General features: G+C 40.5%; 1 protein-coding gene and 1 long non-coding RNA gene across 23 annotated transcripts in view; both read right to left on the bottom strand.

The window, feature by feature from the left end:
- ZNF385B (zinc finger protein 385B) overlaps positions 1-21,857 on the bottom strand; it is a 387,675-nt gene that overhangs the window by 27,871 nt on the left and 337,947 nt on the right. For all 22 annotated transcript variants that reach the window (XM_072811297.1, XM_072811276.1, XM_072811280.1 and 19 more), the window contains one exon: positions 18,170-18,332. In XM_072811297.1, the coding sequence (XP_072667398.1) occupies positions 18,170-18,332 (163 nt within the window). The remainder of the gene's footprint in view (positions 1-18,169; positions 18,333-21,857) is intronic.
- LOC140624436 (uncharacterized) lies at positions 15,479-18,158 on the bottom strand. Its single transcript, XR_012023927.1, has 2 exons — positions 16,545-18,158; positions 15,479-15,659 (listed from the first exon to the last, which is right to left on the bottom strand). It is a non-coding gene; the product is annotated as an uncharacterized lncRNA (long non-coding RNA).

Here is a 21,857-nt window from a genome sequence, read left to right as displayed (position 1 = left end):
CCCTTACCCATGGTCCTCGAGAGACAGACAGCATCTGGACACCTGCCATGCAGCGGGCATCAGTGACTGTCATTAAGTACAAAAACATTTGGCGTGATTTCTTCTCTCATTCCTCCTCCTAACCCTAACAGTTGGGAAGGGCAAGAACTAGAAATTCTAGGCTGGGGCAGCAGGGAGGAGCAGACTATGCCCTTTCCCATGGTCCAACCTGAGCCGGGAAGAAGGAAGTGTTCAGTTGCGTAAGAGCCTGAAGTTTCAATAAGGCCAGACTTTCTGATCTCTGATAATGTCTTGGAGGAGTGAGAAAGGGCTATTCCCGGAGTAACAGGTCATCACGCTCACGCCCACTGAAGTCACATAGTCAGTAAGCCCGTTGTGTGTAGACATCTCTGTATACCTGCCTAATGATTTCCTCAGGACCTAACCTTTGAAGAGGAGCTGCTGGCACAAAACACACAAAGAGGAGCATGTGCGTTTTTGGACGTGTGCTGCGCGTTGCCAGACTGCGCCCCAGAGGGGTTCACAGATTAATACTTCCGAGCTCTGTAGGAGAGTGCCAGCTTCCCCGTACCTTCACCAGCCTACCTACCCACTGCCTGGGCCAATCTGACAGATGAAACAGAGTGCCTCGTTGTTAATTTGATTTGCATTTTTTTATATCAAAGGGGCTGAATATCTTCTCGTAGGATTAATGATTTGTGTTTCAAAGTAATTTTTTAAAAATCCTGAATTCTGAAGGGGAGCAAACTCTTGAACTAAATGCACTTTCGAGAGTTAAAAACACTTTACCCGTAGTAAGAAGTAAACTTTACAATAATCACAGGCTTTTTCTCGCTCTTTTTAGAAGATTTTATTTATTTATTTATTTGTCTGACAGCAAGCATGAGGGGGGCGGCAGCTGCAGAGGGAGAGGGAGAAGCAGAGGGAGGCTGCTTCTCCCTCTGCCCTCCCCCCGCTTGTGCATGTGTGTGTGTGTGTGTGTGTGTGTGTGTGCGCACGCATGCTCTATGTTTCTTGCTTTATCTCACATAAATAAATAAAATCTTTAAAAATATAAAGACAGTTTTCCACAATGGTGGTTGTGATTTGTTTTCCTTCCAGCAATGCATGAGAATTCCAATTGTGGTACAGCCTCCCTAACACATGGTATCAATACTGTCACTCCTTTTGGTTTTAGCCACTCGGGTGGAGGTGTGGTGGCGTCTCACTGAGGTTTTCATTTCTATGTCCCTACTGACTAATGGTATCGAACAGCTTTGCCTATTTTTGTTGGCCAATTATATAACCTTCTTTTGTGAAATTCTTGGTCAAATCTTGTGCTCCCCCCCCTCCTTTTTTACCTCGAGAAAAGTGCTCAGCAAACCAAGGCCACAACTTTAACAGAATTGTTCTTTATACTTTCTGAGGTCACTGAAATATACTGCTTGTCACTTCTTGGTACAATTACATTTTCCTTTTTATACTTAATAATACTTAATATTTCACTAAAGAGAACTAGTAGCAGAGGCATGCAGTGAAAGGGCTGCTGCTCATACTCTTTCCTGCATTCACAGGCACCTTGTCCAACACCTCATTATTATTCCAAAAAACAAAGCAATGGTCGCATTACTGCTTAACACTCATTAAACCAAGTTAGTTCACTTTGATAAGGAATTCTGAAATCATTCTCCTCTGTCTTATCTTCCCACTTTTGAATAATGAGAAATTAATGGGTGTCAGTCACAGTACATACTCCCTTGCCAGTTGTGCAGTCTTGTGAGAAATGAAACTAAAAAGCCCATAGGGGCTCTGTATCAGGCCAGAACCCCCCTCCCCACAAAACCCCCCAAAACACTGCAAACCTGTATGTTTGTTGATTGGTGTGCTGTAGATTTCCTAACCCTTTGCTTCATTTATCCCCTCCTTATCTACACATTTGACACAGTAAAAGGGATGGAAACCACCAACTGATGACAGATAATTTAAAGTTTAAAGTGGAATTGCATTAAGACAGTTAATGGATTTGGCGGGTGGGGGGAAGGGGCAGCAGCACATAAGCTGCCAGATGAATAAGCCAATTTAGTACCTTGGCGTTCTTTGCAAAACAAAATGTAATAAGCGATGTACAGATGCTAGAGCATCACTATATTGGTGGATGCAAAGGAAAGGGGCTTCATTAGTAGTGTAACAGGTGTGCACCTGCCTAAAGGAGCAGCAAGAAAAGACCAACATCACATATAATGATCAGATACAACAGTCAGTTACCCCCTTTTATTTATTGGCTGTTTTCCTTAGAGGTATGTGCAAAAAAACCTTGAAAAATTTGGCAATAATTTGAATGCACTATTTAAAAGTGTTGTTTTTTTTTTTTTCAAATTTAAATTTTATTTAATTAACCTACAGTGTGATATTGGTTTCTGGAATAAAATTTAGCGATCCATCACTTAAAACAACACCCAGTGCTCATCACACCAAGTGCCCTCCTTAATCCCCATGACCCATCCGGCCCATCCCCCACCCACCTCCTTTCATCAACCCTCAGTCTGTTCTCTATCATTAACAGTCTCTTTTGGTTGCTTCTCTCTCTCTTTTTAAGAGTTTTCTTTTCTTTTCTTTTCTTTTCTTTTCTTTTTTTTTTTTTTGAAAGCATAGCTGTCTTAGCAAGGCAATAACTACACATCCTTATTTTAAAATTTTATAATCTTACAGATTAGATTTGCTTAAATTAGAAACATAATAGTGAAAACTTCTATACCTGAAGAACAGGTCAATAAATCAGACCAACAAATGGGAAAAAAGTGATCTTATAATGCGAATAAACACAGTCAGCTTCCCCATGGAAACCACATCTTTCTTTTTAAGTTCCCTACCAATATCACCAACTTCTCATTAGCAAACATCTGGTTTCCTGTTTCTCACAGAAACGAGGAAGCTGGATGAGTTTGCTCCTGATATTACATTTTCTTCCATTTGCACCTATTTTCTTTACACCTCTGATGAAAAGCTTTATGGTATCTTTTATGTTTCTTCTCTCCTTCCTACAGTTCTGGCTACTTTCTTTCTATTGGGTTCTTTCTGTTTACAAAATGCTGAGACTTCCACGTTCCAAAAGCCATTCCCTGATTTGGTTCACTCCTGGAATCTTCCATCTATCTTCCCTTTGGTGCAGAACATGAAGTGGTCATATGAAGTGGCTCATCTACGTCCTTTCTTCCCGCCTATCTTTACCCTCCTGCAAAACCAATGGTCTCTCTTCGGTCTTCTCTCGTATTGGGCCCAAGTTCCTTCTTGAAATGCTTCTCCCCTTGATCTTGACAAACATGGGCCTTGCCTGCTTCTCCCTCAACCTCCACAACAGTTCACTCTAGGTCCCCTTCGCCAGCTCCTATTCTTTTGCCTGCCCCTCGTGTTGGCATTCCTCAAGACCATACTCTTGCCCTCTTTTGGAGATTATATGATCTAATTCACTCTAATAACTTCTTCTACCACATTAAATCCATAGGTGAAATCTCTACCTTTCTCACAAGTTCAAGATCCTTTTCCCCTGATAGTCTTTGGAACTTCTATTTCTAGATGGTTCGTGGGTGTTTCAAACTCAACATGCCTGGTACTGAATGAATGAGCCCCACATAGGGGCCCTTCCAAGTAGTCCCCCTATCAATCAATGACCTTGCTGTACAGAACTGTCGTCAAGAACTCCCGAATTCTTCCTTCTCTTATCTTCTCTGTTTAATGAATGACCTAAGTTTATTGATATTATCTTCTAAATATTTCTTCTATTGGCCTTACTCACTTTTTATCCAGCAGACATTTCCTCAGCATCTACCATGTGCCACTGCCTCATTTCAGGCCCTCATTATTCTCCCTGGATCGCCATAAAACTTCTTTCTAGATCTTGCTGCCTCTAGTTCTTGAGCTCATCTCTTCCCTCCTTTCCTTGCCTATGCTCTCATAATCATATAATTGTATTTTGGTTTTGCATAATTTTTTCACAATTAAAATCGTTACCAAGGTAGAGAGATCCTCGAGTCCTGCAACAATATCCTAATTCACCTGTGTGCCCAGGGTATGGAAAGCCATAGGTGGGCAACCAATATGTTGAAATAAGGAATGCTCATTTCAGCGCAGTGCATTTTAGCCTCACAAGTATTAATACTAGGAATTCACTGTTAATGGCTAAATCATAAAGTGAAATAAATATAGATAGAACAGACATTTCTGCTATTATGTAAAATACTTGTATCATTGTTGTTAAAGATATGTATTATATATACAATCAATATTTAATGTCATTTGAGGTTGGAACAATTCGTTTAAGAATGGGTCACCTTGACATGTTCTAGGACAGAGTCATAACAAGTACATTGTGCCAAATCCAATATTCTGATTTAATAAAATGAACAAATCCATAGATTTTATTATCTTCTTTATTTGGAATCCTACATAAACTTATCCTATAAACAGTAAGCATGTACCTATGCCAGAAAATCTAAAGCACATGTGAAAACAAAATATCAAAGCACAGCCCATCCTCTTTGTGACTAAATGGATATCCTGTTGTCATGGCAAAGTTTCAGTCATAGCAACACTGTGTGTCTTATGTTTGGAGACTCATCAGAGATTTATAGCTCGACAGCCCATTTTGGCAATATTGTAAGCAGTCATAAACGAATAACATCACAGTATATTCATCTGCACTATCAATCATTATGTGATGGAGATATATTCATGCAATAATGTTCTTTAAGAAATTCCAAGTACTAGGACCTATGCCATTATTTAATTTTCTCTACTCTTTTAGGTAATAGATACCCGTTCCTGAAAGTGTCATTTTGCAGACTTTGTATCTTAGTGATGATACCACTTACGGCCTGCCCAGATCCTCAAAGGCACATAATCTTTATGCCACGTGGCCTGAGATGGACCTGGTACACTTGGAGTCTTCTCTAACAAGATTCCTCATTTAGATTTGATCTAGTTCCAGATGTCCTCCAGCATTACCCAGCATAGTATAGGCTGGTTAATCTTACAACACCTAGCAGGTTAGTCTGTTTGCTTTATTAGTCACAGGACTTCTCGTTGGACAATGTCTGATCTCAATGCCTCGCTTAAGGGTGAACTGTTAAACAACCTTTGGAAACAAAGAGTTTTCTATATGGCTTATGCCATTTTGTAGATGTGGAAAACACAACAGAGTACTCATATGACAAGCCCAGAGACACAAGAAGCCAAGGACAGACACGAAAATTAAAGCTAGTTTTTAAAATTCTCAGAGCGCTCAAATATTATACATTGGGTCAACTGATGCTGGTGGGGCCCTTCACACGGCTCCAGCTAAATCCCAGAAATCCCGCCTCTTCAAGCACAGTTGATCACTGTTAAGCTTGTTAATTCCTTTTTTTTTTTTTTTTAAAGCTTGTTAATTCCTAATCAACTATGTTTATGTCTTATTTTCACACCTTGGCCTTTAGACTAATCCTAGAAGGAGGGAAAATGGTCTATAAAGTGACTCTTCACTGAATCAGAAGCTATATATCCTTATTTAAAAACAAAACAAAACAAAACAAAACAAAAAGAGCTTACTTATTTGAAGTAACTTAGGGCTCGTGAAAGTTTGGTGACCAATTTTGTAAGTTCAGAACAGCTGCTGTACTGCCATTTTCTGCCAGACTTGCAATCCTGAGTTAGGATATCCTGCTCTTTCCATTTGAAAGCCCAGGTCAGTTGGGTTCTGGCCACTGGGCTACACCCTGCAGGATGTTGTGGTCCATCTGCAGGAGATGATGGTCCCTGCCTACCTCTGCACGACAACTGCCCTGTTGTCCTTCAGGCCACTTTGTTGGGGAGCAGAAGCTGCCAGTCCCTCACTCAGATAAAACAGTGACAGCTCTGAGTATGTCCATGCCAACAGCTGGCAGCCCACACTCCGTATCAATGAGCCAGTGCCGGTACTAGTGAACATGTCACCTTCCTAAGGGAGCACAAAAGAGGGCTTGTGTGCTAGAGTTTGAATCTAATGAACAGCCTTCTCCTATTTTGTGTGGTTTTCCAGCTATTTGACTTGTACAATAGAGAAATCATATTTCAACCTCTTCAGGTTGAAAAATTGCCCCTTTTCCGATTTGTCACCCCGAGATGTGAAACAGTTATTTCTGAGGCAGCTTTATTATGGAAAATAGAATAAGTAACTCACATCACTCAAATCAAGTCCCTCAGGGAGCAGGTCCAGTAACGATTCAAAAGCCAGGACTAAGATTAAAAACTGATTTTCTAGGTGGAATGAGGAGCAGGTTCTTTTCTCCTAGATGAATGGCCTTTTGCAGGGGAAACATCGATTCACAAGGTATAAGGGAAAACATCTGAATTCTGCTCCTCCCACATCTATCCTTTCTTGATGCAGAATTTAGGGGTTAGCTTTGAAGCTCCAGGTAATGTGACAAGGGAAAGGTCAGCCTGAGAGGTATTGAGGAAACTTTCTTCATCTAAGAAATGTACTTTTATTTATTAGGGAAAATTCAAAAAAAATATTTACTTTCAGCAAACAATCCCATTGCCTCCGGCTGTTCCAGGGAGCTAGGTGTGGGCTGTCTCTCTTTATGGACCTAACTGGGGCCTGCCTGTCCTAAGGAGATCGCACTTTCAGTGGCTGGGCGGTCCCAATGTAGGAAAGCTAGTAATCCTTTTAAAAATATGTTGCTAAAGGCCAATTACACTTTTACATCTTGAGTCTAGCATTTGTGCCTGAATTCAATCTGATGCTTTCTTATGAAACTGTCAAAGCTGGCTTTACATTTAAGGCTATGGGTTGCAGAAGAAAATCAGTTGATCATAGAAAGTCTCCTTTAAAAAGTGATGTTAATTCAAGAGGCCTGGACACCTAAAGGGGTCTGTGTAGAGTTTCTCATCATCTAGATTCTTTAGGAAGAATCTGTGACGGGGGCCCTATGGCTATAAGTTTCTTTCCCATCCTCCCTGTGCCCTGAGATATATTAACTCATCAAGTCATTGGAAGTTATCATGCAAAGAACACAGTATATAGAAATAGAGAAAAAAAAAAAACCCTATAAACCTCCCACACAAAACAGGAGTTGTTGTTGTTTTAAAGATTTTACTTATTTATTTGAGTATTGGGGGGGGGGCACAAACAGGAGAGAGGGAGAAGCAGGCTCTCTGCTGAGTGGGCAGCCCAACATGTGGCTTGATCCTAGGACCCAAAGAAGATCACGACCTGAGTCGAAGGCAGACATCCAACCAACTGAACTGCCCTGGTGCCCCTAAACAGGAGTTTTTAACCTGCAGGGGTGGGGGTGAGGGTGGTCTACAGACTCCCAAGGGGCCCATGAGTTCACAGAATCCATGAACTTGGAGGCAAAAACCCCCATATCTTCACTTATATCTTCACTTTCATTTATCTCTGATTGAAATTTAGCATTTTCTTCAACGATAAATGAAGGCAAAAATAGCCATCTTGATGGCACTTGCAACTTTGTCCACTGACAGAAATAAGATATTTTCATCATATACTACAGTTGTCATAAAAATCTTGAAATGTTTATGCCTCACATTACTTCAAAATTATCGTAGCTATCGGACCCGTCGCTAGATCTTATTTAAAGCATCATTGCTATGTCACTATATCATAATAAAAATTTGGCCACTGTATTCAGTGTAATTGGTTTTCTTTGCAAAAGTATAAGTTTCCTTTTATGGTTTTAAAAACATCATTCTGACGGGCACCTGGCTGGCTCAGTCAGTGGAGCATGTGACTCTTGATCTTGGGGTGGTGAGTTCGTGCCCCACGCTGGTTGCAGAGATTACTTAAAAATAACAATGAAAACAAATAAAAACGTCACTCTGAGGCTAGGCCACAGGAATCCCTAGCACCAAAAGAGGTTCAGGACCTCTGTGTTTATGCCCATCACTTCATGCTGCCTTCTTTTCGTTCCATCATTTTCAACCACTTTTTACCAACATCCTGAAATCCCTTCCTTATCCCCAAGTGTCCTCTCAGTGCTTCAATTCTATACACCATGCGGTCTTTCACATCTCGAGTCCTATGGAGTACTGGTTCCCCTGGTGGGAATCCTCTTCCCTTCCATCTTCCGAACCGGGGCCCCCGTTTCCATGGCCAACTTCTTTCCCACCAGGCAGAGACAGCCTAAATCCTCCGCCTGGGACTTCCTTTCCTTCTCAGACAAGGTCAGCCTCCCTCTCTTTTCATTTAGCTTGTCATCACTTGTTCAGCATTTATCCTGGATGCTCACGAGGGCAAAGCCCAAGTCTGCTGATTCACCATCACACAGCCCGGGCCTAGCAGGATGCAGAGTATTCAGTAAGCACTTAATAAATACCTGCAAACACATGCATGGACAAACCATTTTGTAGCTTTCTATTTAGTGTATTACATGTGTTTTTCATGTTGCTTTTACGTACTGTAAGGCTGCCTAATGGATTATTGGGTATAAGTAATTTACTGAAATAACTTCCCTAGTCCTCATCATCTTGTTTCCACTTTTCTTTAATACAAATACTGCCATAGTAGGCATTTTCGTACATTTTATTTTAGTATAAATTATAAGAAGAGGAATTAACTGGTCAACGGAATGAACTTTTATATGGTTTTTTATTTATTCTAGGACGTTGCTTTCCAAAAGAGTTTTCTCAATTTAAGATGCCATAAGTAACATAAACAGAACATCTACTAGTGGTTCTTCAAAATACTTAAAAAAACTTTTACTGGATATTAATCATTATGTCTTATGGATTAATCAAACAATTGGATAAAATTGTTGTTGAAAAGAATAAAATAAAAAACATTTTCCTTCACTCAAAATGATGGTACTCTAATTAATTTCCACTGAGTAAAAATAACAGAACTAAGAACAAAGATATTGTTCTAGGAAAGACAAATTGCTTTGACTTAAATATGGCTATTTTGCTAGTTAAATGAGTACAAATCATCATGAAACTGTGACAGAAGTTCAAATATTTGCAAGCAAGGAATAAAATAATCTCTGTTATGACAAGAAATTCCAGTATTTATGTCATTTCCTATTTGAAAGAAAACAAAACACACATTTTCTAGAGGCTAACTAGTTAATAGCATACAAAAATTATTAAAAAATTGCAAACTAAGAAAATTTTTTTACAAGAAGCCAGAAATAAAATGTATGGGCTGACAAGTTTCTCATTTACTGACACAAATGCCAGCAGGCACTTGTCAGGCAGGAGCGTGTTTCCTATTCTGATTACACCCTCTGCTCGCCTCCTCAGTAACCCACTCTGGCTCCAGGCGGGGCTGCTTCTCCACAGGGAGCACCTGGTTTTCTCCCTCAATGAATGCAGATGCGTTGGGATATCGTTGCTTTTAGTACTGTAACTGTGTATAGAACAGACTGCTGACCTATGAGGTGGGGTATCCACCTTACGGGAGACAAAGGTGGAGTTAACCAGGGTCCTCTTGCCCTGTTCATACACTAAAGAAGGTGCTACGGCTTCCCCATGAAATTCTTCTTACTGGCATCAATGTAACATGGGCAGGACCTGAAGCTGCAGAGGCCATAACATTTGAGATACATTAACCGGTGGGAGAAGGAGTAGAAAGACATTTCCTCCACTTACAGCAACGTGAAGAAGACCAAGAAGGTCCTTCCACATCTTTTTTTTTAAAATTCTTTTTTAAAAAAATTTCTTTTTATTCGAGTTCAATTTGCCAACATATAGCATAAAACCCAGTGCTCATCCCATCAAGTGCCCCCTCAGTGCCCGTCACCACATGTTCCACGGGGAGAGTCAGGCTAATCAAACCTTAACGTCTGGAAGGGAAATGCAAATGTAAATAATTAGCATGAGATAATAAAAGAAGCACAGAAAGAGGAAGGTAAGTACGGGTCCCGTTGCATGGCAGCATGGCATGAAATGATCATAGAGTCAAAAGGACAGGGTTGGGAAATTTCTTTGAACAACGGTTGCTTTCTATGGCTACCATCTGTTGACTATCTGTTAGGTGATAGGAACTGAGGCTGGCGCTGGCATCGTTGGTTCATCGATCCTGCCAACTCCGGGAGGTAGGTATTAGCCCTCCCATCTAACAGACGGACAAACAGGTCAGTGAACATGATTAGATTAAGGTTTTCTGGTCTAATCTGGTCTAATCTCTATCTGGTCAAGTGAGAAGTGGAGCGAATCTGTCTGATTTCAAGCTCGTGCTCTTTTTACTACATTTGTACGCAAGGTAGGTAAATGACGCTCAAAAAAATCATGTTCTTATGTTCAAAGACACTCAAAACTTGATTTTTCAAAAATAAAACTAGTTGTAGAACAGGGTGGGAATAGAAATAACACATCTTGCTGAAGTGACAGACATCTTGAAGTGTCACTTAGTGAAAGAAGTCTCAAATAACTTTCAGAAAGCATGTGTGGTTAAAGTTCATGCACCTTCATCCAAAGTGGCATATCGTGGTAGTGAATTTGGGCGAGAATCTGGGCTTGAAGCTACTTTCTCTCTGACGCAAAGCCGTCATTTCCCCTCACCAGATCTCACTCTCTAGTATCCATCAGAGGACTCTATCATTAAATAAGATAGTATATATAAGACATTTAGCATATTAGCATCGGGCACACGGTAAGCATTCAGTGACACATTAATTATTAGTAGCACAGCTCTTACAATTACTTTTTGCATCCAAGTCTAATAAGCTTGGATCTGGTTTTCTAGAATAAACTATAATAGGTGCAACATAATGGAAGATGATGATAGCTGGCCACCACAAGGGGCATCCGTCACCTTTCACGGACGGTAGCAAGAAGAGACAGCTCCATAAAAGAAAAGAAACCCAAAACTGTAAGAATATCAATAATGGGCCTTTTTGTTATGTTTTACATTTTGCCAAGCACTCGCAAAATCATTTCACTTGATTCATAAAACACCATCATGATGCAGGGAGGGCATTATTCCCAATTTACAGATGAGAAAATAGAGACCGAGGGAATTTAATGCCTTCTCTGGAGTCTTGGCTAGTTAAAAGAGCAAAGAGTACCACAGTCTACAGATGCGCTGTCCAAGTCACTAGCCATGTTAGTACTTAAATAAAATTAAATACTCAGTTCCTCAGTAGTATAAGCCACATTTCAAGTGTTGAATAGCTAGCTAGTTGGACAACACAGATTACAGACTGTTTTTTATCACCCCAGGGTATTTTACTGAATAGAGCTGGCCTATAAAAAAGAGAGCACCAAACTATAAGTGTGTGATACCATGCCCGGTATCCACTATAGCGAACCTGATTCTCAGAGCAAGAAATCAGGGAAGTGGAAAATATTTTATAGGTGTTTCTATGAAAAACACTTTAAGTTTTATGCTGTAAAGCTAAATTTGTGTGGTACCATCAGAATTGGGCCTAGAATCCCCCAGAGTGCCTAGTACCAGTGCTTTGAACACAGAATCTACAAATATTTATTGACTGATTCTATTGGATCGCCCACCCATCTCAAAAAATATTTCATTGTAAGAGAGTTCTTCCTGAAGCAAATAAGTGGAATGTCATCAAATGTATGTAATAACCTTGGTTAAAGTCTCAGGGGGGAATTTTTGGTTGTGCATTTATAAAATTATTTGATATACATACAAAGTCCTCTTATATTCCAATTTCTTTTCAATGCAGAATGGTTGTAAATAAGTATAATAAAAAGAGATGAATAAAGTTTTTGATAGTGATATAAGCCTAAATGAGGGGATAGCCAAGGTTTTGCTTTGGGGAATGGTTTATAACATATCCCTAGTCAATTATAAGTTAGTAGGTCCTTAGTACATCATAAGTGAGTCTCAACTTTTGGTTCACTTTCTTAGGGTGGTGCTAGGAAATAGCTCTCAGAGGTGGAGACTAACAATAGGTGCTCAGTCTTATTTTGAAGCAATATAAAGTGCTCACGAGTTTTGGAAGTTAGTTTCCAGAGTGTGACAAACACTTAACTACCTAGGAACCTTCGGCCTTGCCTGCCAGGATGTTGTTGTCAGATTCAAGGTGGACGGGCAAGGATGGAGGCGGTTTCATTTTTTAAATTGACTTTGAAAGTCTTAATGATATATGTACATTTCATGAAAATATGAGCCTTAGTATAATGGTCTGTTCTCTTTAGACAGATGGGACTCAATTTATGTTCTACACGACTGTACCCCAGAATTTCAGACTTAGGATGTTTGTCATAAATATAGCTAATCTATTATTTTATGAGGGACACTAAATCTCAGCCTCCCGGATTTGGATAGATGTATGCCAAATTTACGATGGCACTTGTCTATAAATGACAGATGCTGCCAAAGCAGAAAACTATCATTTTCTTGAACTCAACAGCACAAGGTTCTGTTGCTAGAGACAGAGAGAGGGGAAGAGGCAGTTACGAAGACCTTGCTGGCTAATCGATGGAGTCCTGTGGCAGTCAGCGGAAATGAGAAGTTGTCATTTGGAAAACTTGGCCCCATTTGTAACAACACATAAAAACTATGAAACACACAAGGGAACCCATAAAAATGATGAGGCGAGGGTCTCTCCATTTGTATCATTGGCAGAAAGATTCTTCGACAAAATTGAAAATACACTTTTGTTAGGCAATAGGGTAACCATAAAAAGCTGAACTACAGCCTCTCCAGGTAAATCATACTGATCTACTGGCTGATAACTACTTTGGGTTCATACCCAAGGAATTGACACAATGCAAAAACATAGCATGCTGAAAACTCAAATGAGCTGTTTTGAGATACTCTATCCTCTCTCCTTCTTATGTCTTTTCTGACACTGTCATCTCACAGTTCCCCTGGTATGATCATGAGGATGGGCTAAACAAAACCATCCACTTAACCCCAGTGGGAATATTTTCAATGGAATGATTCAAAATGCTCTTGCACCTCACATGAGCTATTTCACGTTTCCTAGACTCAGGTTCCTCAGCATTACCATATTTTGGGGAGCAGCCTGAAGGTGGTAACTATATATTATTTTTCTTTGTAGCCCTAATATCCCACACATTAAATAAACCACAATAGGTTGGAAGCTCTTTGAGGGCAAAAAAAAAAAAAACATCTTTGTATTTATTGTTGCACCTCTAGTATCTGGCAAAATATACATCTATACTACACCATTTAATATAGATAATAAATATTTCTTGAGTAAATAAATAGATACAAAGTTTATTGCATGAATGAATGATGGATACAAATCTCCCCTAGCAGTCACAGGGAAATGGAGAGGGTCATACAAAAATGTACAGGTGACTAGATTTTATAAGTTGAACAAATTTTATGTGTTCCTATTGTTATATTTCAAACAGAACATGCTTGTTTCATTATCTTTGCTCTTAAACTGCATTTACAAATATATCTACAGCATTTTGAATCATTCCATCTGCTTTCATCTGTTAGACAGCAACTGATTAAAGACTGTTTAGTTCTAAATAGCTTTATATACTTTAAACTAGAAATGGATTTTCCCCATTTGATCTCTAATTAATTAAAAAAAAATCCAGTGCCAAAGACTAGACCTATGGACCATTAGGTTGACTACCACAACATTTTATCATTAGGTTGGTTATAAAAACATTTCACTATTTTCAGGAAATAAGGCTTTTTGAAGGCTCTAGGTTTTTTCAGAGCTGTTATGAGGGGTTAAATGCTGTCACAAAGAGCATTCAATTTGATGTATAGGGCATATTATCACAGGGAAGTGTACTGTATGGCATTATGACACTTGAACTCCAGGGAGAAATTTGGGTCGAGTGTTTGGCTAATATGTTCTAGCCATCTTCCTGAAGCTGCTTAATGCTTGCTGTGTTTTGACCCTAATTCTCCTAAAGCACATTTCTCCTCCCTCCTACCATGTTTTGAACTCCCATTGATGCATTCGTTAAAAGTTGGGATAGATCCTGGGAGACTATGAAACCATTTCTTTGGATTTTACATCTAATTCTACCCCAACTTCTAAAGACTGAATGGAACAACTATTTCTAACTGACTTTAATGAAACATATTTAATTTTTTTCAATAATGTGGTCAGAACTTCTTACAATAAATGAAATACAAGCTATTATACTTTTTTTTTTTTACAAGCTATTATACTTTAAACTCATTTTGTTTACTGACCTGAAAGAAAGAAAAGAAGGTTTGCCATGATACCCTGAAGTGTTTGTATCTGAGAGCACCATTACAACAAATCTCTTTGGATTGCATAGATCTGGCCACAAGGTGAGCCACACTATATCTCCAAATGTATCATAAAATTTAAAAGAATGGTTGTCCCAAGTGCCAAAATGGCAGGTAATAAAGCTTTTTTAACTCTCATAAGATTGTTAGGTCACTTCTTAGAATGAATAATCTGTGCTCTTGAGGAACAGATGGAGGGCATCTGTGAGTCCCATGCTCCTTGTTAGATACTCTGAAAGAACACTTTTGCTTGGCTGATATTTGGTGCATTCCAAGATGCTGCTCTCCCAGAGGCTCCCTCCCTTAACATCTGGCTATTTCCCCTCCCTCAAGATTTGCCCTTATTGGACAAGATTTGCCCTCTCCTGCTAAGTTACTGATGCTAAAAGAGGAGAATGGAAATTGAATTAGTCAATCATATGGATGTTGGGAACCTGGATATTTGAAATCTGATAGCTGAGACATCAAGTAACTAATGCCTTTACTTTTGATTTAAATATCTAAGAATTATGCAGATCCTGCTTAAGTCCATTTGATAGGAACTCTTCATTCATAAGAGAAAGACCAATGTTAGGCAACTTCAGTCTCATGAGAATTGGCCGTCATCTATAATTTTTCACTGTCATTGTTACTTTAATTTTTGGCTGACTCCTTAGAGATAGTGTTGTCTGAAATAAAATATTTGGTCAGTTAAGTGCCACAGTCACTATTCCTCTTCCCTTCCCCTTCCTCTTCCTCCCTACATTCTACTTGTTTTTTTTTGTGTCTTCTATTCTTCTAAGACAGGATTTTTGTTGTTGTTTTTGTTTGTTTTAAGTGGGCACCCCATGCTGGGCTTGAACTCATGACCTTGAGATCAAGACCTGAGATCAAGAGTCAGATGCTTAACCAACTGAGCCACCTAGGAGCCCTCTAACATGGATTTAAAATGGAATAAAAAACCAGTTGACAAAAAAATTGATAACTCTGACAAAGATGTGGGAGCTTTCTAAGGATTTAGAAATGGGTAGTTAGCAACAGGTTACATATCACATTGTTTAGATCAGATTTCCCATCTGGGCAAAATTTCTAATTTTCCAACTTGAAAACTCTACTACATATATGTGGGAATTCTTGCTTAGAAGCTGATATTCATTTGAAGGTGACAAAATAATATATATCTATTTAGCAAATACAACCCACTTTATTTTTAAATAATGCCATCCTTAACAATTTTGGTATTGCCTTTGTTATGGATCTGATAGAACAAATAAAGTATTTCATCAGTACGAATATTTATGGAAAACATGGGGAAATGAATAAATATTTATTTTTAAGATTTTATTTATTTATTTGAAAGAGAAAGGGAGAGAGCATGAGCTGAGGAAGGGGTAGCAGGAAAGGGAGAAGCAGACTCTCGGCTGAGCAGGGAGCCTGATGTGGGGCTCAATCCCAGGAACCTAAGATCATGATCTGAGCCGAAGGCAGCCACTCAACCAACTCAGTCCTAATGAAGAAATAATTTGAATGAATCAACTAAACGAATTACCAAATCATTTATACAGATTTTGAATAAGGAAGCATGGAAACTGAGGTAACCCCAAAATACAGGTGGTTACCATTATTTCTAGTCCAAGTCTGGGCAGTGACACAGTGAGTAAAACCAATAGTATTAGACCAAGTACTTTGGGGTGGATAAGCAGAGGATGCAGGATTAGAGACCACCACATGGCCACTGAAGAAGAGATTCTGTGCTTGAGATTGGTTTTCCTCTCTCCCTATTCACATCTCCTAGGGTGATTCTAGATCTCAGTTCTCTTTCTTTGTTTATACCACTGTTATACTTGACCTTGGTGTGCTCCTACGGCTTACTAGGCAAACTCAAGTGCTCAGGAAGTCTCTTACATTGAGACCTCACTAGTATTTGATGGTAGGAATAAAAAAAAAAAAAAGGAATAAATGCCTTGAATTACAACTCTAACATATGCTCATTGGGTACCTTGTAGGTATAAGAAATGCTGTGATTGTGACCCAGGCCCCTGGTTTTCTATTTTCTATATTGTTCTTTCCCTGAGTCTATTACTTAGTCTTTGACTTTTTTTTGGTTTTCTTTGTACTCCCTTTCCCCTTCTTCCATATTTTTCCTTCTCTTTGTCTTCTATACTTTTATTGATTCTTCTTTCATTGATCCTTCCCAATTTCCATTTTTAACTTTTTTTTTCTGCTTAATACTTTTACTACTATCCGTAGACAAACTCAATTCCCAAATAATAGTATAACTAAGGGGAGCACTGAGCACACACAGCAGCAATGCTGAAACATTTACAATACCTACCAACTGTGCTATTAGCTCAAGACACAAAATAAGCTGAGAGGATGGAGTGACACTAACCTCTATTGTTTCATCATTTTGTGTATGAGTTCTGCTATGCTTAAAGAGCATAATTCAGGTAATAAGAACTTTGCCAGGGTATTGTTTCAGAGAGGCAACAATATCCTGTAGAAAATGAAACCAGTCAGGCAGTCAGGAGATGATAGATCCAGTTCTTCCAAACACTGGGTAACCTCCAGTCAATGACTGCTACACTATGGACCCTAGCTCGGTCTGCTTTTTTGTAAACTCTAATATCTGATAGGACTGCATCAAGGATTAATTAGATAATATATACAAAAAGACTTTGTTCTTTAGGAGAAGTGTGATGTAATAATCTAGTATCAATCATCTGTTCATCAGATAACACATTTAGTGATTCTATCACACAAAGCACAAAAGTTTTTATTATCAGATTTGGGTTAAACTCACTCCTAGGCTCCAGAGCTTTTGAAACCAGCATTCCTGGGACCTAACCAATAATTGTCCCTTCCTAAATAGGCTTTTTGTCTTACCAAGCTTTCTGAAACTTCCCCTGATAGTAGTAGATTTACTCTTCTCCAAAGCCCTAAGCAGCCATAAGAAGGCATTCTTAGGCTCTCCTAAAATTATACAATGATTTGACAAGCAGAAGAGAATAGAAGTGTGTGTGTGTGTGTGTGTGTGTGTGTGTGTGTGATTGCATGTGCTTCCAACAACAGAGAGGTTCCTGAAGAGAGAGCCAAACATTGAGAAAGGGATACATTCTCTTAGTCTTTCATAGACACTGTTCTTCAGTTAGTCACTGGAACAAGATTACTTATCCATTTTGGGCCCCGAGGGGGCACTTGTGAGTGTGTGAAAACCTTTCAAACATCCAATTTCATGGTATACATGCTAGAAAAATGAATTTTTTCTCTTCTTTCTGAATCATTCAGTTTGAACCTACTCAGAAAAACTGCGGATTCATTGGACTATGAAATACAGACTCTTCTTAAGAGGCATTTCCTCTGGTAGGCCATTTCCAATTACGTAAAGTTGTTCTGCTAGTCAATTCATAACTGTTTAAATAGCTTCCCTAAAATCCTCAAGTTCATTTGTAACTCTGAGGGGAACTCTACATAGATCTTCAAAAATAAAAATCTTTTATTACTGAACACATTTCCAGATTCATTTAATAATGCCACTCTCAAAAAACTTCACCTTTTTGCCCATCCCCTCCTGTTTACTGTGATAAAAGAATATAAAAATGTCTATTAATAAACTTTAATCATTCCTTCACTGAAAAAGTCTATAGCAAAAACCAAACATAAAATGAATAAAAAGGTAATAAACTCAGTGTTTTAGATCCATTTCTTAATTTTTTGTCTAAACACATTGCCACCAAGTAGCCTCTACTTACTTTCATGCATATATACATATAATATATATATTTACACACACACACACATATATATATACTTAAATGTATATATTTAACATGGAATGGTAACATCAAATGCTTAGGTTCCGTGCAAACACATAACCTTTCCTGTGAAGGAAACATATTAATATTTAAGAACAAACCATGGAGAGTAACATGCAACAGCTGAGGGGAGGGAGGATGGGGTTGGGGCAGGGGACCCAGAGAAACACAAAGAATGTAAAGAACAAAAAGTGTCATTGACCTGATTTGTCAGAGCTGTTGCCTGTGATTGGAGTGATGGAGCAGCTGGGATTAGCCTTTGCGCTGTCCTTGGAAGAAACCATTTTGGGTTTATTTTTCGTTGCCTCTAGTGCTTTGACCTTCTTGGCATGTTTACTTCCTTTGTAGTGGGCCTCGGCCTGGCTCTACAAAGGAGAACAAATCAGGCTCATTTTTTTGCTACTTACAAACACCACAATGGATGATCATGCAGGAAAATATACATTCAATCCTAGGCACCACGGACAGTTACAACTCGGCACTCAACTATGCTTTTGGCATTTAATGAAGTGGTAGACCAGGTGCTAAGGAGAGTTTGCGTATTGAAACCTTCTCTATAGCACAGAGGACCTGTGTCTTTAAAAACCAGACATCATTCTGAGTGGACAATAGGGCCAGGGCACAATCGCGAGGAAGGTGAGTTTTGTCATCAGCAGTGCCCTCCCGCCACTGCCCGTTGGGGTTACTTTTCAAACATCAGCTGGCAGCAAGATGCTTTGAGTGTCCTTCCACAAACATTCCATTTTGGTTCCTTTCAGCTAAAAACCTGTTTGCTCTGCATCTACTTTCTTCCAGGCTCTGCCTTGAGAGCTACTGATAGGACAAAGCAACCTACTGGTGAGTGGAAATGGAGCTACATTTTACAGTCGTCTACATGTGCTTGATGCATCATTTTGAAGATTCCAGTTCTGAGAACAGATAATTTAAGCCACAAAGGAGAGACAGTCCTTGTTTCTAATCTCAGATGTGATTCTGAAGTCAAAGCAGTTAGTGTTGCGTTCACTTATACACAAAGCATAGGTGGAACTGTGACTTCAATACTCGATCAAAAAGAAGAAAAGAGATCAAGACGAGTGACTACTAAAAATCTTTAAAAGACAAAAACAAATTACAGCAAAACAAGGAAACATTTAATCAATTTATTAGCATTTGGAAAATTTCTCCCTGCCTATACAATAAAGATTGTATATTTTGGGCACCTACACTAATACATAGATTAACAAAAGCATCTAAATATATTCACTTCAATTTCATTTTGAATAGACCCTGAAAGTAAAAACATGCAGTTGGTGAAAACAAAACAACAACAACAACAAAAAAACAAATTAAAACATTTGTTATATGGTATATTAGCTTAGTTATAAAGGTGAAATGGATAATAAACTTGTGAGTTTTCATTACAGAATTTCTAAAATAATAACGTTAATGTCAGTTTTCCTTGTATAACTGTATATATTTGAAGATGAGTATATTAATGTTTTCATTCATTTTCCCCAGCAAGCAGAATGCAGGTGGGGTGTGTGTGTGCGCGCACATGTGTAAGTAGGTGGGCGGAAGTGACGATGGACAGAACGAGCCAGGTTTCAATTCTATATTTCAACTCAAGATACGTTAGTGATTTTCTTAGCATCGAACACTGATCGCCCGAGGTCAATAGCCTTATGTGGACTGTATACAGTACCTAACTTCCTGAGTATCTTCTCATGAATATCACTTTAGATCATCACCAGTTTATAATTGCTCTTAGGTGGTTTGCTCAAGGACTTCTCATCTTGTTCTCTGTCCATTTGGAAAAAAATAACGATCCCAAGGGAGGAGAAAAGTGGAACATAAGTTCTTTATTCATTTCGAACCGGGAACGCTTAAATCCAGCTAATATAGATGGTTGGATACAAATTAAGAAAATATACAAAGAAGAATTTAAAAATTGATCACATGAAGAAATGATAATGACTAATGTTATGGAGCCTCTGCCAAGCTCAGTTCTAAATGGATTGTGTGTATTAGCCCATTTCGCCCGCATAATACTCTGAGAGGTAGGTACCATTATTAATCAGCATTTTGCAGGCCGGGAATGAGGCACAGGGGAGCCAAGTGGCACCCCGAAAGTCACCCAGGTGGGTGCAGAGGCCGTTTCGCTGAGCTCGAGGGCCCGCACAGGGCCTCGCGCTGGGCTACAGCACATTTTTTTTTTTTTTTATGGTAGAGAGAGAGAGAGAGAGAGAGAGAGAGAGAGAGGGGCAGAGACACAGGCAGAGGGAGAAGCAGGCTCCATGCACCGGGAGCCCGACGCGGGACTCGATCCCGGGTCTCCAGGATCGCGCCCTGGGCCAAAGGCAGGTGCCAAACCGCTGCGCCACCCAGGGATCCCTACAGCACAATTTTAATCAAAGGAGAGAGTCACACGCAGAGAAGGCTCCTGCTTCTAATGACTTGGTGACAGTCATGTCTTCACGGAAGTTCCCGTGAGGGGCGCAAGCCTCCTTCACCGGGAGAGCATGCCCTACAGCAGTGGGCCCGTCCTCCCCGAGGAGCTAGGGCAGTCTGCCTGGGAGGCGGGGAACAATCCCGAAGCGGCATCGGGTGGCCCAAGAACTCAGCCTCCCAAGTTTACTGAAGGGCCAGTGTCGCCTGCTGCCCTCCGGCCAAAGCAGCACGGGGCTGTCTGCTAGAGCCTCCCCGCCCAAGGCAAGCAGGGTCGTTCCCTCGGTGCAGGTTCCTGGCATCAGGACACAAAGTTAACAGGCTCATTAGCACTGAGGTCCAGCTCCAGCAGCGACACCTGGCTGGGTGCCAGGCTAGAGACCCCGCCGTCGCGGCGATCGGGGGTCCTGGGGCTTCCGGGGCTGTCACCCGGGAGGGCCGGTGGCAGCCCCGCTCGCGTGGCATTCTCGGGGCAGCGCTTTGCTAGCCTCACGACTGCATCTGGGGCCGTGTCAACAGCTTCTAAATCCTGGGCAAGTCTTCAAGTGAAACTGAGACGCTGTTAATAGCGCCACGATTACCCTGCCTTCATCATCTAGGGCTCTTCTGGGTCGGGAGTGAAAGCAGCAGGGACAAGAGCCAGCACACCATGAACGAGGACGCAATCGAGCCCAACCAGCAGCGGCTCTTGTGCCACTTGAGGGACCCGCCTGCCCGGCTGACTTGCTTTCCCCTCAGCGACTAAGGGGCAGACCCTGTCTGGCGGGCTCCACGGTCCCCTCCGCTGCGCCCGGCCGGGCCGCTGTGCCCCTGACCGCCGCGATCAAAGAAGCCCCCGGCCGAGAACTGGCGGAAGCAGAGCTGCTCAACCGCCACACTGACCTGCAGCACAAGAGTTCCCCGGTGTCCAGGTTCTCCTCCCACGGGTCACCCCAGCAGCAACCAGACTACCTACTGGCAGAGGAGGAGCTGCGACAGGACGCGACATCCTGGGACCTCCTCTTCTGTTCACCTCCAGTTTTGTCACTAAAGCCTTTTGCTTTCCCAGATCCTCTCCATCTCTCAGGACCCCACCGGTCCAAACAAAAAAGATAAACAATGAGATGATGGATTGCTTTAAAAATAAAAACTGCTCTGAAATTCACCTGTGCTCGCATTTCTGGTTTTTCTTTTTTAAAAGACTTTATTAACTTATTCATGAGAGACACACAGAGAGAGGCAGAGACACAGGCCGAGGGAGAAGCAGGCTCCCTTGCGGGGAGCTGGATGTGGGACTCCATCCCAGGACCCCTGAGCTGAAGGCAGACGCTCAACCCCTAAGCCACCCAGGTGCCCCCTATTTCTGGTTTTCACCTTACTTCGAATTTGTTTTTTAATATTTTATTTGTTTATTTGACAGAGAGAGATAGAGCCAGAGAGCAGGGAGAGTGGCAGGCAGAGGGAGAGGGAGTAACAGGCTCCCCACT

This window comes from Canis lupus, chromosome 34 (assembly GCF_048164855.1).
Source record: "Canis lupus baileyi chromosome 34, mCanLup2.hap1, whole genome shotgun sequence".
Lineage (NCBI taxonomy): Eukaryota > Metazoa > Chordata > Mammalia > Carnivora > Canidae > Canis > Canis lupus.
The sequence above is the reverse complement of the archived record's forward strand: the minus strand, read 5'-3'. Positions and strand labels throughout refer to the sequence as shown.